The 17,414-nt window shown below is 38.6% G+C and overlaps 1 protein-coding gene across 1 annotated transcript; it reads right to left on the bottom strand.

The window, feature by feature from the left end:
• Positions 1 to 408: 408 nt before the first annotated feature.
• LOC128741512 (uncharacterized) lies at positions 409 to 13,510 on the bottom strand. Its single transcript, XM_053837383.1, has 4 exons — positions 12,533 to 13,510; positions 1,280 to 1,762; positions 854 to 1,222; positions 409 to 770 (listed from the first exon to the last, which is right to left on the bottom strand). Exons 1-4 carry the CDS (start codon positions 12,582 to 12,584, stop codon positions 682 to 684), a joined length of 993 nt encoding a protein of 330 aa, XP_053693358.1. The 5' UTR covers positions 12,585 to 13,510; the 3' UTR covers positions 409 to 681.
• Positions 13,511 to 17,414: the final 3,904 nt, after the last annotated feature.

Raw genomic sequence — 17,414 nt, 5'->3', positions numbered from 1 at the left:
TGTTGGCTTTCTGTTTCAGGCGCCTATCGCTTGAGTTGCAGTTTAGTCGTCAACCGGGACCGGGGCGGAGGATGCGCAAAGGAAATCCAGCAACGCAACGGTGAATTATCATTACGACAGTTGCAGTGCGTTGCCGGAAGGGTGACTGAATAAATAAGAAGCCGCATGGTTTACACGCTTGGTGGGATTTTATGGCAATATGCCGCGCTCGCGACACAAAGCGGTCGGTCGTCGGCTTATGAAGCGGACCGTATGCGTCGTCGTGCAATGATTGGAAAACAATTGCGCCCGATGCAGGGCAGTATTGGAATATGCGAGGATTTCGCTAAACCAGATTGAATTTTCACTTTGTGCCGTCGGCTTTCTTTCATGATCCGCATAATAAACTTACATTTCGTATAAAACCTTACGTACTTCGTAACTTTATTTACAAACTTCGTTCAAGTTTTGCACACTTCAGTGGATTTTATTTGCTATTTACACTACTGCACTATAAGACTTACTACAGTACACTATAAGTTGTCTGGTTTGCGTCCATCCTAATCACGAAAAGCAACTGGTTTTTGATCACTGCATGTACACAACAAAGAAATTAAGCTCGCCGAAAAACAAATCACATTCGAATATTGTTTCATTCGCTGTTTCTCTCAGTCTCACCAAACAAAACTACCAAGCGCGACTTCATAACAAACTAATCAACAATTCTACCACTAAAACACCTAGAACAGTTAAGCTGCTACATAATCGTTGCCTGGTTGTGCCGCTCCTCACTGTGAAAGACAAAAAAAAATCGGAAAGGAAACGAAAATTAGCCATTCACCCGAACGAATGGAATGGAGCTCGAAAAACCTACCGAGCAGCATTGCTTCGCGATTGTCGATGGTGGGCTGTTCCCACTGCAGGATGCTTTCCTTGCCCTCGCGCCACAGCACCGGCGACAGACTGGCCACGCACTTGATGCGCATGATGCCGTTCTCGTAGTGATGGGGAGCGACCACCACGTTCAGCCCCAGGTGGCTGATGATGAGACCGTGCGCATTTTGGAAGCGTGGATACGGCACCAGCAGACTCGGATCGGTGACCAGCTGATCGTTGAGGTACCACTGCAGGGTCGACGCCGGATAGGATCGTCCGGAGGTGCAGTTCAGCTCGAGCGTTTCTCCCATGCTGTAGGAGTTACGCTCGACGTCGCCGTTGATGTGCGGACCATCCTTCGGAATGTCTGTGAAAGAGTTTAATTGCATTGATTTGCCGGTTGAGTGCAATCGGGCTAACTCACATATCACATCCATGCGTCCCTCGCCCTGCACCGAATCGAAGCTGGGAGCCTCCGCCGATATTTCACATCGGTACAGACCGGAAGATTTTAGGGTCAACGAGCGTAGTAGGACCTTCGTGTTGTCCGAATGATTCGGGTCGACTCGTATGCCTTCGATCTTGTAACTTTTGATCGGCGGGTTCGCCGATGGTACGTATCGGTAAAATTCTTCGTTGTCTTTGTACCACTTGACGGAGTAGATTTTTTCCCCGATCGAACCGTAACCGGGGCCACCGACTCCGCCACCACCGCCGCCGCCGCCACCTCCGTCGTTGTAGTAGTCATCGTTGGAGGAATGCGTTCGGGAACTTCGATAGTCCGAACGATCCCGGTAATGGTGTTGATTGCCGTTGGCTAGCTCGTACTGGCACTCCAGCAGAGCCGACTCGCCACGAAATTTATAGGATGGAATTCGAACGTGCCGCAGGTGCAGCGGGAAGATACCTGCAGAGAGGATAATTTTATGTACTTTTCTATTTATAGCAATTATTTTACAACAGATATCGAAAGTTAATAGATCACTGATGAATTCATGTTCTGCGTTGGACGTGTACCTAGAAGACGTTTATGACTTTTCAGGCTCAGCGTGCATTTGGAAATGTTCAAGGGAAAATCCAAAGTGGCTAATGTTTTAATGTTAGTGTAACAACTGTACTCCACACTGTACTCAACATCTCATGTGTTCAATAACAATCAAAACGTTTATTTGAATAATGTAAGGATTTGTAAAGCATGTCTAAAAACGAGGTTTGCAAACATAAACACTAGTTAAAACTAGTGTAAACTTCCAACCAATTCTCGTAACTGCGGCAGCACCAATCGACGAAAAAATCAATCAATGGTGGTACATAGAACAAAAATAGTTAGGATCCCAAGTTATTACCTAGGGAGGCTCTGAGACAAGCTAGATTGTGACGTATACAATTTCACAGCGCTTTTTACCTTTATTATACCGGCAAAATCACAGGCGTGCTCAGATATAAACAAAAGGTGGGACACCTAACCTTTCAGGAGCATTTTATTGCCTGAACAATCGAGTAACCGTAGGTTGGTGAATCTATTATCTATACCTATAAAGAAGGATTTCTGTCTGTCTGTGGTCTGTCTGTATGTTCCTTATAGAATCGAAAACTACTGAACCAATCGGCATGAAAATATGCATGTAGAGGTTTTTTGGGGCCAGGAAAGGTTTTAGTGATGGTTAGAAACCCCTCCCCCCACTAAGAGGGGGTGGGCTCCTATACAAATGAAAAACAAATTTCCTCATAACTCGAGAACTAATCAACCAAATGGAATCAAATTTGACATGTAAGTGGTTTTGGACGCAAGATTTTTTTCTATGGTGAATTGAGACCCCTCTCTTCTTTAGAAAGCGAGTTATGGCCCATCTCCCCTTTAAGAGGGTGGGCTTCCATACAAATGAAATGCAAATTTCCTCTTATCTCGAGAACTAATCAATCAAATGGAACCAAATTTGGCATGTGGGAGTTTTAGATGGCAGAAATTTTTTCTATGGTGAATTACGACCCCTTCCCCTTTTAAGAGAGGAGCTCCCATACAAATGAAATTCAAATTTCCTTATAACTTGAGAACTAATCAAGCAAATGGAACCAAATTTGGCATGTGGGAGATTTTGGAGTCTTGAATTCATTTTACGATAGTTAGAGACCTCTCACCCCTGTGGTAGGGGGATATGGACTTTCATACAAATAAAACAGAAATTTTTGCGAAACTCAAAAACTAATCGAACTCGAGAAATTCGAGACTCTTCCATAAAACATTAGTCAATACAAGACCACAAAAACTGTCTATAGTAACACTAGATCATTCAGGACGAGACGGTCGCGAGTGTTGCCGGTGACCCGCCGTCGGAAGCGCCGCCCACTGGGGGGCTTGCAAAATTCGAGATTGTGACAAAGATCATCCGAGATTCATGATTTATGTACAACACAGGTTAATTTGTGGCAATACGAAGTTTGTCGGGTCAGCTAGTAACTTATAAAAAAAATACAAATCACAATAACTAGAAACTTTCAGACTCGATTTAAAATCAAAGCTTGAATTGGCTAAGAAATTAGATTTGAAATTGGATTTGACTTATGGCATTAAATTAGGCTTGAATTTAGACTGATTTTGGCTTGAAACTGTGTTTCAAATTAAACTTAAAATTGCATTTGAAGTTGGACTTCAGTTTGAAGTAATTTAGCCTCGAAATTTTACTTGGAATTAAACATGCTATCGGACTTAAAAGAAAATATTAAGTTTTTATTCGAAATTGGACTTGATATTTTACTTACAATTGGGCATAAAATTGAATGGGAAAATTCGCTCCAAATTGAACTTAAAATTAGAATTGATATTGGACGTAAACTGGGGTTAAATTGTGCTCGAAAATAGATTTGGAATCATATTTGAAATTAGACTTGAAATTAGAAATCAAATTGCACTACAAATTGGACATGAAATCAGAGTTTAACTTACAATAGTTTTGAAATTGCGGTCAAAAACTGGGCATAAGGTTTGAAATTAAACTTGACATGGGTCATCCAATAAGCTTCCCTTTAAATTAGGGTTGTCAGATTTCGTCTTACTCTTTCATACGTTTTACCCTTTTTCTGGTATTTTTGTTTCTTTTCCAGTCCCATTTTTGCACTCTTTTTCCTTTTATCTGTACTGTTTTCCTGGTTTTTGGTCTCATTTTTCTTCTTTTTATTCAGTTTTTGCTTTTTGTCTCTCGTTTTTCTTGATTCTATTTCGTGTTTTCTATTCTAGTGTTACTTTTCTTTTTCGCTGTCCCCGTTATTTTCAATTCACTTTTTTTACTGCCTTTTGCCTCCATTTGTTTCCTGTTTTGTAACTCTCCTTCTTCCCGTTTTTCGTCCGCGTGTGTTCCGTTTTTCCTCTTTTAAATGTCCCATTTATCTTCTTTTTAGTTACGTTTACTCTGCCTCTGATTACTCACTTTTTGTCTTTGTTTTCCCTTTCTATCTCCCAGTTTGCATCTTTGTCTCTCCAGTTTCACCTTTTTCTTTAATTATTTTTCACTGTTCTTCTTTATCTGCCTCATTTTCTAACTCAATTAGGTCCATCTTTCTCCTTTAAACATCCCGCTTGATCTCTTTTTCTCGTTTCTCGCTCGGGTTTTTTTTCTCTCTTGCTATTCTTCCTTTCTCATTTAGTTTCTCTTGTTTTTAAATCAGTTTTCCCACCTTTTATATTTCGGTTTTTCTCTTTTGTCCGTCTTCCCTAAGTGTGTATCGTTTACATTCCTTTTGTCTCTCGTTTTTCTCGTTTTTTTTTATTTGCCCGCTATTTCTATTTTCTCTTTTTTTCATGTCCCGTTTTTCGCCCTTTTCAGTGCTGATTTTCTTGTTGTTATCTTTGTATTCCAGTCTTTTTTTGTTTTGTTTTCTGTCCCATTTCCTTTTTTCTATTTATTGTTTTCTCTTTGTTTCGTTTACGTCTGTTCCCTTTTCCGTTCACATTCTGTTTTTCGTTTCATTCCATTTTGCTTCCGCTTTCAATTCTTTTCTCCATTTTTCTTACTTTTCTTGCATTCGTGTTATGTCCCTTATCAACCCGTTTTATCCTCTTTCGTTTTGTTTTTTGTCTCATTTCTTAAAATCATTTTTCCTTCTTTTCGCTCGCCTTTCTTTCTTTTTTCTTTTCTCGTTTCTTACTTTTCTTGCATTCGTGTTATGTCCCTTTTCAACCCGTTTTATCCTCTTTCGTTTTGTTTTTTGTCTCATTTCTTAAAATCATTTTTCCTTCTTTTCGCTCGCCTTTCTTCTTTTCGCTTCCGTTAATTTTTACCTCGCTTTCTCTTTCTTGTTGGAAATTAAATAAAAAGAAAACTTATCCAATTTAATTCTACCACGTATATTTTATTCTTGACCGATACGTATTTCGCCTACGACTTGCAGGCTTCCTCAGTCTCTGTTTTCGAAGCCTGCAAGTCGTAGGCGAAATACGTATCTGTCAAGAATGAAATATACATAGTAGAATTAAATTGGATAAGTTTTTTTATTATTTAATTTCCAAGTTTCGTATTCTACTAAGACGCTCCAAAAACTTCAGTCTTTCTTGTTTCCCTTTTTACGATTTTTCGTCCCATTTTCCCTCATGTTAAATGTCAAAGAGTCAAAGTTGAAGTTTTTGAGTCAAAAATTGAAGGCCAGAATGAAAAAGTCAAAAATTAAGGCCAAAAGACAAACTTTAACTCAAAAGTAACTGTTGGGGAAGAACAAATGCTCAATTTGAAAAATTTAGATTCAGGCAAACTGAAAAGTTCTTGATGTTAGGCCAAAAATATAAACTTAGCGAAGGTGAGAGAAAAAGTAACAACTCAAACTGCGAAAGTTCAAAATTAAACGTTAAATATCCAAATTCAAAATTCAAAAGTCAACGAAAAGCAAACTAAAATAAAACAAAATTTAAAGGCCGACCCGGATCGAAAGTCAAATCAAAATTATACATTTAAAGGACAAAAGAAAAGACAACGATTAAAATTGGAAGTTCGAATTAAACTGAACTGGAACTTGGACTTCGAACCGGACTTGAGAAAACTTGACTTGGAAAATTGACATTTCACTAATAAACTAGCTTTAAATTGGATCTGAATTTAAATTGGATCTCGTAGATGAAATCGGACGTGAAATGAGGCACGAAGTTGAACTTGTAATTAGATTAATTTGTACTTAAGGCTTTACTTCAACCCAAATAACATGCTTCTACCATATTTAGTTGAAATAACCTAATTGTGACTTGAATTAGTCATATATCAGTTACTTCAATTACTCTATAATAATTGTGTTGCTAGGGAATTTGAACTGCAAATTGGACTTGAAACCAGATTTGAACTTGCATTTAAAGCTGGACTTAAACTAGACTTCAAATCTTACTTGAAATTATACTTGAATTGGACCTAAAATCGAACTGGAAATCGGGCTAAAATTGGATTCAAATTGGGCTAGGAAGCGGAAATGAAATAGGACATAAAGTTTAACTTGAAATTGTTTTAATACTAAACTAGCACAACGGACACAAAATTGGACTTGCTATTTTTTTTTTGATTTGATTTGTCTTTATTGATGTGTAGGCTTTGCCCGTTATCAGACTTAAAAAAATATAAATACATACAAAAAATGACTTATCAACATTACATGGAATTGTTAAAATATTCCCTAAGACTAGATTTTAATTGAACACTAGACATATTAACAGAAATGACGGGATGAAGATTATTGTAAACACCCATTATCCGATACATGGGCTCGTTCCGGGCGTAATTCTGCGACCTGTTTGATAGGTGAAACGGCCTAACCCTTCTTAGGTTGGTTCTACCTTCGTAGTTCGTCACCTGGCTGCACAAATATGGAGCACTGTATTTTCCAGAAACAACGTCTTTGAGAAACAACACATCTATCAAAATTCTTCGATCGCTGAGACTGTTGATTCCTACTAGTAAGCATAGCGATCGGTAGTCCGGCATTTCGTCTATCCAACCAAGATTACGCACAGCATATCGCACAAATTTTTTCTGTACCCGCTCAATTCGATTGATGTATACGTTATAAATTGGTCGCCACACCACGCTTGCGTACTCGATGGTCGTGCGAACCAAACCATTGTATATAGCGATTATCGTGTACGGATCATCTAGTTCGCGGCTGTATCGCTTCACCATGCCAAATAATGAGTTCGCTTTCGTTACAATTTTCTCGACATGTTTACTAAAGGTCAGTTCACTGTCCATTTCCATGCCTAAATCGCAATGGCACGTTTTCCTTGGGACTAAATCCGCACCGAGATGGTATTCATACTCAATTTTGTTAGAATTGCGACCGAATGAAATCACGTTACACTTGGCAACGTTCACTTTTAACCCAAACAGTTCACAAAAGTGGAGAAAACGATTTAAATTCTCTTGAAGAATCGTACAATCTTTCAAGCCGCGCACAGGTATAAATATTTTTACGTCGTCAGCATAAATTAACACGAATACATCCACTAACGTATCTGGGAGTTCATTCATGACAACCACGAATAATAGAGGTCCCAAATGACTCCCTTGAGGTACTCCTGAACTTGTTACAAACACTTTGGAATCAGTGTTGTGTAGCCTTATATACTGCAAACGGTTAGTCAAGTATGAATGCATCCATTCTAAACAGACCCCATCAACTCCATATTTTCGCAAAACCGCAATCATTGCATTTATGTTGACCAAATCAAACGCCTTGGACATATCTGTATAAATAGTGTCCACTTGGTAACCAGCCGACATCCATTGCACAGTTCTGGAAACAAATTCTGTTAAATTTGTCACTGTTGAGCGTTTTTTAACAAATCCGTGTTGACAGTTTAGGATTAGAGGCTCGATCCACGTATACACATAATCATAAACAATGCTTTCAAACATTTTTGGAATAGCCGATAAAATGGAAACACCTCTATAATTTTCAACAAACGTTTTCGAACCATTTTTGTGAATTGGTACAATATATGATATTTTCCAGATGTCTGGGAACAATCCTGTCGTTAAAGATGTGTTGAAAAGTATGAACAGCGGAAGCAGCAAGCCATCCACACATTTCTTAAGCAAAGAGTTCGGTATCCCATCCGGTCCAGGTCCTTTTGATTCATCTAGCGATTTTATTTTATTACAAATTGTTTCGATATCTAAACTGATTACAGGCATGCTCATGTTGGGTGCGACAAATTCAGAGACATTGGTAACGGTTGCACGGTCGTAGATACTTTTAAAGAAATCAGCAAACAAATCGACGGTATCTTGAACATTTTCACTTTTCCTGTTATTTAGAACAACGTTTACAGGAACACCTTTGTCTTTACGTTTGCTGTTTATGAAATTCCAGAAACATTTTGGGTTAGACTGGATATTTCTTTGCAGCCCGTCTAAATACGAGCGGTGCAGTAATCGGTTTCTTTCTTTGAAGTTGTCTCTTGTCCGATTATACGCAATTTCATCAGCTACATACCGCGTCCGTCGAAATTTGTTGTAGAGCTTCTTTTTTTCCCTAAGCAATTTTATCGTTTCATAATCGAACCATACCGGATATTTGTGGTTGTCTTTCACGTTTCTTACACGGCAATGGCGTGATAATATGCCGTATATAATATAATAAAACACAATCACATTGTAGTCAAGAGCTGTTTGGGTATTCCACGTATCACCGTCAATTATATTCAAAACGGAAAATTTCCGTAGAAAATCCAACATAGAAGCAACGTGAGGTTTCATATCGTCCCTATTAAAAGCATCGTTAGAAATAAATACGCCGCGCCAGTCTACATCTTGTAATTCCTCGGTAATCCGTGCACTCATAGCATCGTCGATTAGGCGAGTGTCTAAAACCTTTATCGCTTTAAATTTATCGCATTCGGTAAATGAAATAATTTGGTATCGCAGCTGAATGATGTATAGTAATGTTCCGATTTAGTCAGCCCAATGTTGAATTTTGGGCTGACAAAATAAGAAAACTGACAAAATCGGTCAAAAAATTCGATTTTTTTTAAATATCCAATGCTTAAGTCCTTGCAATATCGAAGACTTCCACTAAAAATTAAATTTTAACCTTCAATTGATTAACCGAAAGCTCATCGCAATCTATTCAACCAGGCACATTAGACCGGACCGGGCAGTCCGGTGCGCATTAGGGCGGGAAATTAAAAGAGTTATCGTCTAGCGTAATTCAAATTTTGATTAGTCCCCCTAAAAGTGCAATAAAAAATTTATTTTTCTTCAGTTTCAATATAACACATTGACGTGTTCTGCAAAATTTTATATCATATCAACACAAGAAATTTTGCTGAAGACAGTTACCTTCTGTCAAATGATGTTTAAAAGCACAAAAGTTAAACAAAATTTATAGGCTGACAAAATCGGGATGTAAACGCTGTATAACTTTCACATTTACCAACCGATTTCTTTCATTAGATATGTTTTGGAAACGCCATTTCAGTACAACTTTCGCCATGTATCGCTTCACACTGAAAGAACGCGCTTAAATAGTGACACTTTACATCGAAAATAGTCGTTCCATTGTGTTAACTCAACGTGCATATCGGAAAAAATATCGCGGCAAAAAGGCACCATCTGACAATTCTATTCGTCGTTTCGTGTCGAATTTTTTTAAGCACGGAACAGTAGGAGATCGTCAACACGCCATTCATCAAAAATCAAGACGCCATTCATCAAAGAACTGGTTGAAGCAGTGAGGGAGAGTGTTGCTCAGGACCCAACAGTTTCGTGAAACTTCATTGGAAATCGAAATAGGTGGATGTTGGCTCATTATGTCTGCCCACGAATGCGCGAAAAAGGTCTAGAAGGTTACTGGTTTCAACAGGACGGTACACCATGCAACACTGCGAATTCAACAATTCAACTTCTGCAACTAAAATTTACGGGACGTCTGGTTTCAAAAAGAGACGATATTGACTGGTCACCCAGATCACCTGATTTAACCCCCCCCCCCCCCCCCCCCCCGGACTTCTTTTTGTGGGGTTATCTGAGAAGCAAGGTTTTCGCCAACCAGCCACAAACTATTGACGAGCTCAAGGCAAATATTCGTACGTACATACAAATCGACGCTATAACACCCGAGATGCTCAAAAAGGTAATGGAAAACGCGGAAAAAAGGAGTCAATTTGTAATTTCTAATAAAGGTGGTCACTTAATTGATATTGTTTTCAAAAACTAAACCAAGAAAATTTTAAGGAACCAAACTAAATAAAAATGCATTACTAATAGAAATCGGTTGTTTTTTCTTAAATTTATTCAATGTTTTCATACCGACATAGAAGGTGGAGCACCCTGTATGTCGTTCGGTACGACCATAGTTGAATGAAAAGATATGGATCAGTAGGGCCATAGATGAATAAAATTGCTTGATACGACTATTGATAAATAAAATGGTTTTATGTGATCATTCTCGAAAAGATGGCTTTATGCAGTATGAATCAAATAGCAGATATAATGGATATTCCATTTTAAAAAAAAATTTTAAAGCTGTAGTGCGTTCAGAAAAATTGGATATAAGATATAAGTTTATAAGTACTATTTTTAATGAGTAGCATGGAACTATTTTTTTTGGTGCCACCGCATTCTGTATGCCAGCATGTAAATAAGTACGGGTTATTACTTTATTTTATTTTGTTTATTCTTATTACCTGACAAAAATTTATCGCTGTGAATCGGCATAAGACTCAAAATGAATTATGTGTAGTGATTTCACGTTCAATCGTGTGAGAAGGTTCTGTTTAGCGCTTGCCCATCACTTGGCACTCAACAGTGCTTATTATTAAAGAATTTAGTTTACACCACGTAACGAATTTATCTAATAAAATCTGGAGTCGATAACAATTCTTGATGTAATGAAGCGTTAGATAGTTTTCTTTGTCATCGGCGTTAACTAGTCGGTAGTCGGTAGTCGGTTGAGGGGCTCCGTAGCCGCAAGGTTATCGAGTCTGCTTTGACAAACGAGTGCTCGTGGGTTCGAATCTTAGTAGGATCAGTTAAAGCCTCGCCGGGGATGGCTGTAATTGGAGACAGTACTGGCATTGAGGAGCAAGGTGGGTAAAGTAGAGCTGGTATTGAAGGATGGGTAGAATCTCACTATCAACAAGCACGCATGAAATTTATTGAGCATATCGCTCATCCAATAGCGATTATGCATTAAAAATGCCGTGCAGGTTATACAGCAAATACCCGGGCGATATCACGATAGATCAACGATACTGGTCGCAGTGATAAGTCCCTACAGGAAAAAAACTAGTCGGTAACAAATTCCTATGACTTTTCCTACATCATTGAAAAAAATGATAAAAAGGAGAGGGCCAAGCGTGCTACTATGCAGTACACCTGATTTATTTGTATATCTGGTCGGTGTTAAGTTAGGCCGAACCAAGTGACAAAGTCTGATTTCGAGAAAAACGCGTTCAAAGTTTGCTGCTCTGTATGGTTCATAGCTATCAATCATTCGAAATCATCTCATAACTCTGGCTGTTTGCAATATTTATCTAAATTTTGCGACTTGGTCCGGTCTGATTTGACGCGGATCATGTAGGTTATAAATCCGATCCAAGCGGAACTTGCAAAACAGTGTCACACAAGAATGATGCTAGCCATGTGAAAGACACAAAAAATCGGGTATAGAAAAATTTACTTAATAAACTAGAAGAAAGTGTGACATGAAGTCAAAGTTCCTTTTAAGCTTACTCCATATTCAACGCCTAAAACCAGCAAATTTGTGTGTAGGCCAACCAGATCAGACCCTTCCCAGATTATCGTTAATTTTTTCGGAGAAATTTTGGATTCAAAATTATCCGTACAATCCAAATATAACTAAATATCATCAACAAAAGGATGAACTTTGCAATTTTTTACTACCTTCGGGAAGTCATTATTGTACCAAACCTCATTATTGTAACCAAAGTTATTAACGTATTAATTCTGGACTGCAGAATAATGAATAAAAATTGCAATTAATTTCAATTTTCAAATTCAGTTTCAAATTTAAATCCATGACAAATACATTACACCCATCATTAAAATAAAGCTAGTCCGTTGTCATTCTTATATCGACCTCAATGAGTGACAGTAGACACACGTTCTGGATTCAAAGTGATTTGAGCCCGCTATGCACTTCAATTCATCGCTGGTCTCTCAGTTCACGGAATGCAGAAAAAAATGGAAAGTTGTCTGATATTATCGTTTCGTCTCGATTTCACTCAAAGAGACACGTAAATCAAAACAAAACACAGCTGCAGTTGTTGATGTTATTTTGACAGCTGTACCGTAAAACATAAACTGTTGCTTGGCAACTGAGTTTTTCCAAAAAGCTTTGTTTGCAGTACTCCAATAGATCAAACTTTTGAGTTTCTATTTAGCTTTTCTCGGTTTTCGATGATTTTTATTCATGCTATGAACATAGGATATTAAAGGAATAATTTCCAACTTTGGTTAGAATTTGTTAAACAATGTTTCCTATTCACTACCGCTTTTGTTATTCTAAATAGTTTCGCTTATGCCACGGAAAGAAAGTTTTACTTCGTTAACAAAGTAATAACTACATGTAATGCTAAGAAAATGAAAATGTTTCCTTTAATTGTTTAAAGTCTAGTCCCACGCAACCGACCGCCCCCGTAACAGAAAATCGTTTTGTAAAGAACACACAAACGGCCAAAACTCACCCCCGAGCAGCAGCAGCCGGCAGAATACTCCGAAAACGATTTTCAGCAGCATTTTTGCAGCATCTTCTTCCGCTTTGTTCTCAGCACAACGTAAAACGTCCACAGAGCCTTTTGATGGCAGTCCGGGCTATAGTCATACCTTTTTCTTGTGCAATTTCCGGCGACAGTCACATTTCATCCGCGCACTTGCCAGCCAGTCAGTGGTGCCTTTTGCCCGACGCGAAACGACACCGATGGGTATTAAATTAATCCATGTTTCGATCCTCCTCCGCTGCTGCCCACCACAGCCGGAAACTCTGCAGCAATCGGGGCAGACTATCGACTGAACTGACTGCACTGCACTCTACTTTCGCTTCCTGCTTCCGTGCTGTGCTGGTAGGTACCAGACACTCTCACGCGAGCCAAGCCGAACGACGGCGGAGTGTTCTTTGCATTACCTCTTCGTCAAGAGTAAGTTCACTTTCCTTCTTCTTGTGCACAAATTATTCGTCTCGGGCAGTCAACAACTGGCAGCAGTGGCACTCGAGGTCGGAAAGCCCTCTTACAAGGCGCCGTGAAGAGTTCTTCTTTAGGGACTTTTCCACCCTTAAGAAGCTTTTCTCCTTCGTAGTGCACTCAAGGCACCGATAGCACTAATCCAACCGATTGCACCGGATTCAATCGTAAACGCGGCTCTGTTTTTATAAGACCACCTAATCACTTCGGCAAACACTCACAGCCGGCTCTGAAATGACACCCACAAATCACTGCATCCGCTGGTGGTTCCGCCCAACCACTAACTCCTAGGCTCGGGCATTGGCAAAGATTTCTTCATTAGCTTTAATTACAGGTCCTCGCAAACACCACAACGCAACGTGCCAGCAACAATGGAGGCTTGGAAAGCAAATCGTTTCCCACCCATTAGGGGCCCCCAGGTGATGTGAAAAAAAAAATAAAACACCGAGAACGGATCAGGATCGACTAGTTTCGCGGCACAGCTGACTGAACACGTCCGACAAAGGACAGCTTACGAACGAGACTAAACCGATGACGATGGCGACGACGATGGTATGGTATGGCAAAATACATACCGGCCCGAGGCTCGCTCGGAAAACTCAGCTGCTCGTAGCGCGTGGGAAAGTTTTCCGAATGGGAAAATTACGGGAGAGAAAATTTGGTACGAAGTGAACGAGAGCTAGCGAATGAGAAGGAATGGAATATGTTTGGTTCTGGAGAATTTCGAGTGAGACGATGAATGGAATTGCGAGTGGAGTGCAATAGTTCACTCACGCGGCGTCGCCACGCATGCTTTCGATGAATGCAGCGAGTAGTGGTGAGTTTCCGGTGAATGCCGAATGTTCATGGGCAGAATAGTCATCATGTCTGTTATTACACCAGTAGGTAAAATGTGTCAAATTCACATTTATTTGATACGGTTTGAATGGATTTGGGTAGAAGATTAATCGATTCCGGTCAATGATTACATATATCAACCAAGGCTTACATGTATCTTAAATAGGGTTAGGAACCTATTTTAAGTAGGTAATCTAGTCGTTCACTTATTGTTTTACCTTATTATAAGCAATGGGTTGACTAAGTGGGGGATATCAGCATACCAACCTTAAACTTTATTTCTTCAAGCTATTACGACTAAATGTTCCTATTATTAAGCAAATTTTTGCTTTTTTAAGTTGAAAATTGAGGCGCTGGAACTAATTTTATTCATCCCGAACGCATTTTTATCACCAAGGTACTTTCTTGAGCATTTCAAAATTTTACTAGCTTATCAAAAATTACCACTGTTATAAGCTTGTGACTATGACCTCAAATGACGCTAGCACTCATATGTCTACTACAATATCTCAAGTTAAAACTGAGTGCTTGACTGGACTAGCAAAAATGCAAGTTTTTTGAAAACAATTTTTAGCTCATCATATTTCTTGTCGAAAACACAGTAAATTTAAAGGCGGACAAAGGTAATAAAATCGCCATAATGGACAAAACTGACTATGATGATCAGATGCTCCAGAAAATTAATAACAGTCCATACAGGCAACGGAGGACTAATCCCCTTGCCGAAATGGTTCCAAAAATCCACAAACCTGGTAATGAAATGAGGGAAATTATTTATGCAGTAGGATTCCCAACCGAAAAAGTAGCAAAGTGGCTAGTCAAAGAGTTTCAAGCTATGCCAAAGAAGTTTCCCAGTCGATCGGTTAAGAGCATCGGAGATTTCATCGAAAATTTGAATGCCTCAGGTCACATTAGAGCTGAGGAAATCATGATGTCATTTAACGAAACGGCTTTGTTCCCTAGTGTTCCGGAGAACGAAGCCCTAAAACTTTTAGAAAATTGGTTACTTTTACAATGTACTGGAAATAAGTGGAGAACAAAGGTTAAGGGCTACTTAAGATTAACCCAACTTTGTATGGAGGAAAATTATTTTGAATTTAGAGGCAATTTTTATAAACAGGTGAAGGGAGCCCCAATGGGGAACCCCCTGTCACCTTTCTTATGTGAGCTATTTATGGCAAACATATAAAACAAATTAAATGAAATGAATGTTTTACCAGATCACTGGAGGAGATATGTGGATGACATATTTTGTATTTTAGAACAAGAGGACTTTGATACTCTCTTACACATACTCAATAACGTCCACAGAGATATTAATTTTACATTTGAGAAGGAACAGAACAATAAACTTCCATTCTTAGAGGTTGTTGTCATAAGGAATTCCACAAAATTTGATTTCGATATTTATAGGAAACCCACTAATACAAAACGGGTGATACCTATCACATCCAACCACTCCTTTCAAAATAAAATGGCCGCTTTTCACCACATGATTCACCGTGTCGAAACTCTTCCTTTGAGTAAAGAAGGAAAAGACAATGAATTAAGTTATATTTTCGATATTGCCAGGCTGAATGATTATAAGAAAGAAACCATCCATGCCATTTTGAATAAAAAAAGGAAATTATTACTTCGTAATTCTTTTACGACACTAACCCCTATATCAGAAGATCTGAAAAGGGTGGCTGTCGAGTATGGTAGTGGTTTAACACATCAGCTTCATACTAAATTTAAAAAAGTATGGAATGGATATCGTCTACACTAGTAGAAATAACCAGCTCCGAACACGATTAGGATCCACAAAAGATCCTATCGATATATTAACCCTTTATAAGGCCGTTGCAATAAAATTGCCACCAACGAAAACTATTTGTTTTGCGTCTATAATGACATCAATATAATTATAGAAGCAAATTAAAAAATTTTTGTCGGTGGCAATATAGTTGCCACTGCCTTATAAAGGGTTAAACAAAGCAGGAGTCTACAAAATTGCATGTAGTCTGTGATAAGATTTATATCGGACAAACAAAAAGAAATTTTGGAATCCGATTCAAGGAGCATGTTTCAGAAGTAACAAAAGCTAGGAAAGAACTACAGGAGAAAGAATTTTACCACTTCAAATCCAAAGTGGCCGAGCATATTTTCGAAGAAGAACATCCCATTACTTCTGAAACATTGACCAAATATTATTGACATTCTCCGCCCTGTAAATAATATTTGGTGTTCGATCCAAATAATCAAACAGGTAGTAACGTTTCATCACTTTTTACCTGATAGGTAGTTAAAATAGGTTTTTTGGGATATGGCAACTACCTACCGGATTTCCCGCAATCCCTATTCGGTTTAAATAGGGGACCAAGCTGCTATTGTACAAACAGTCTAAGTTAGTTAGATACTGATGAAGGTCTCACGTCGAGACCGAAATACGTATTTATACGTATACCTCAAATAAACATTAGTTAATTTGACAGTAAATTGTGTTTGTATGAATTTCATCTACGATCAAGTGATTCAAAACGATATTCTTATCAAAAGATTTTGAAAATATGAACAAAATACTGCATTTTGACCTCATTTATGTTCAACCCCTGCGACCCCCGGATAATCCGTTCCTTACTCCAATCCAATTTTGAATAAATAATCACTAAAATAATTAATTATTTAATAAAAAAAGTTTAGTTTTAATTTAAGTTAAGTTTAAGTTTAGGATTAATAAAAAAAAGTTTAGTTTGATATCATTAAAGCTTTCAACGATCATTAGAACTGTCGCTTTTCAACACAATGTTCTTCTGGCGTGCGGAAAAAATTGGAGAAGTTTCCAAGCTATAACCCACTGACATTTTCTGTCATTTGCTTGCCAAAGAGATCGCAGCAAGCTACGACTGCGACTGTATGTCAACAATTTGTTTTTATACTCACGTCTCACCTTTCAGGTAGGATTGTCCAAAGATTCACTGAAGATGTTTTCGTGTGCTTGAGATTCACATTTTCAATTAGTCTGACAAACGTAGCAAAAAAAAAATTACGTTCAGACGTTCAGCAGGTGAGTAAAATGTATTTTGACGTCTTACGGCAAGGTTTAGGATAGGGTGTCATTCCATAAAGTCTTTCTCGAAAAGTGGTCAGGTTTCGAACTAGGGTTGCCAAGTGGCCGGTTTTTGACCGGCCTGACCGGTTTTTCACTTGCAAAGCCTGTTGCCGGTCAATCCGGCAAAAAGGCCGGTTTTCCGACATATGAAGCCGGATTTGTACTTTTAGCCTGATTTGTAAAATTTTCTAATAAATTTATTAGCAATCCTGAGCAATGGATCATTGAAGATAACCAGTTTTGCAGTGATAATACCTTACTTCTGGCGGTGGTAATATACATTAATTTGTCCTCTAGTGTCAGAAGCAAGTAGTTATCACTCTAAAACTAGCTATTTTCCATAATCCATTCAACGGACGTTGTGGTTGCGACTGTGGTGTCCTGCCGTTTGCTATCTCCACAACTGATTGCTCATCCCATATCCTATTTACGCGAGAAACTGTCATTCGACTCCCACTT

This window comes from Sabethes cyaneus, chromosome 3, assembly GCF_943734655.1.
Source record: "Sabethes cyaneus chromosome 3, idSabCyanKW18_F2, whole genome shotgun sequence".
Lineage (NCBI taxonomy): Eukaryota > Metazoa > Arthropoda > Insecta > Diptera > Culicidae > Sabethes > Sabethes cyaneus.
This window is presented reverse-complemented; position numbering and strand designations above follow the sequence as displayed.

What these genes read in the sequence shown, in the direction of transcription:
- LOC128741512 (XM_053837383.1), bottom strand. Translation starts at nt 12,584, where the DNA reads ATGCTGCTGAAAATCGTTTTCGGAGTATTCTGCCGGCTGCTGCTGCTC. An exon ending in CCGGCTGCTGCTGCTCGGGG is followed by an intron (nt 1,763 to 12,532) that starts GTGAGTTTTGGC and finishes TCCTCTCTGCAG; the next exon opens with GTATCTTCCCGCTGCACCTG. An exon ending in GGGACGCATGGATGTGATAT is followed by an intron (nt 1,223 to 1,279) that starts GTGAGTTAGCCC and finishes ACTCTTTCACAG; the next exon opens with ACATTCCGAAGGATGGTCCG.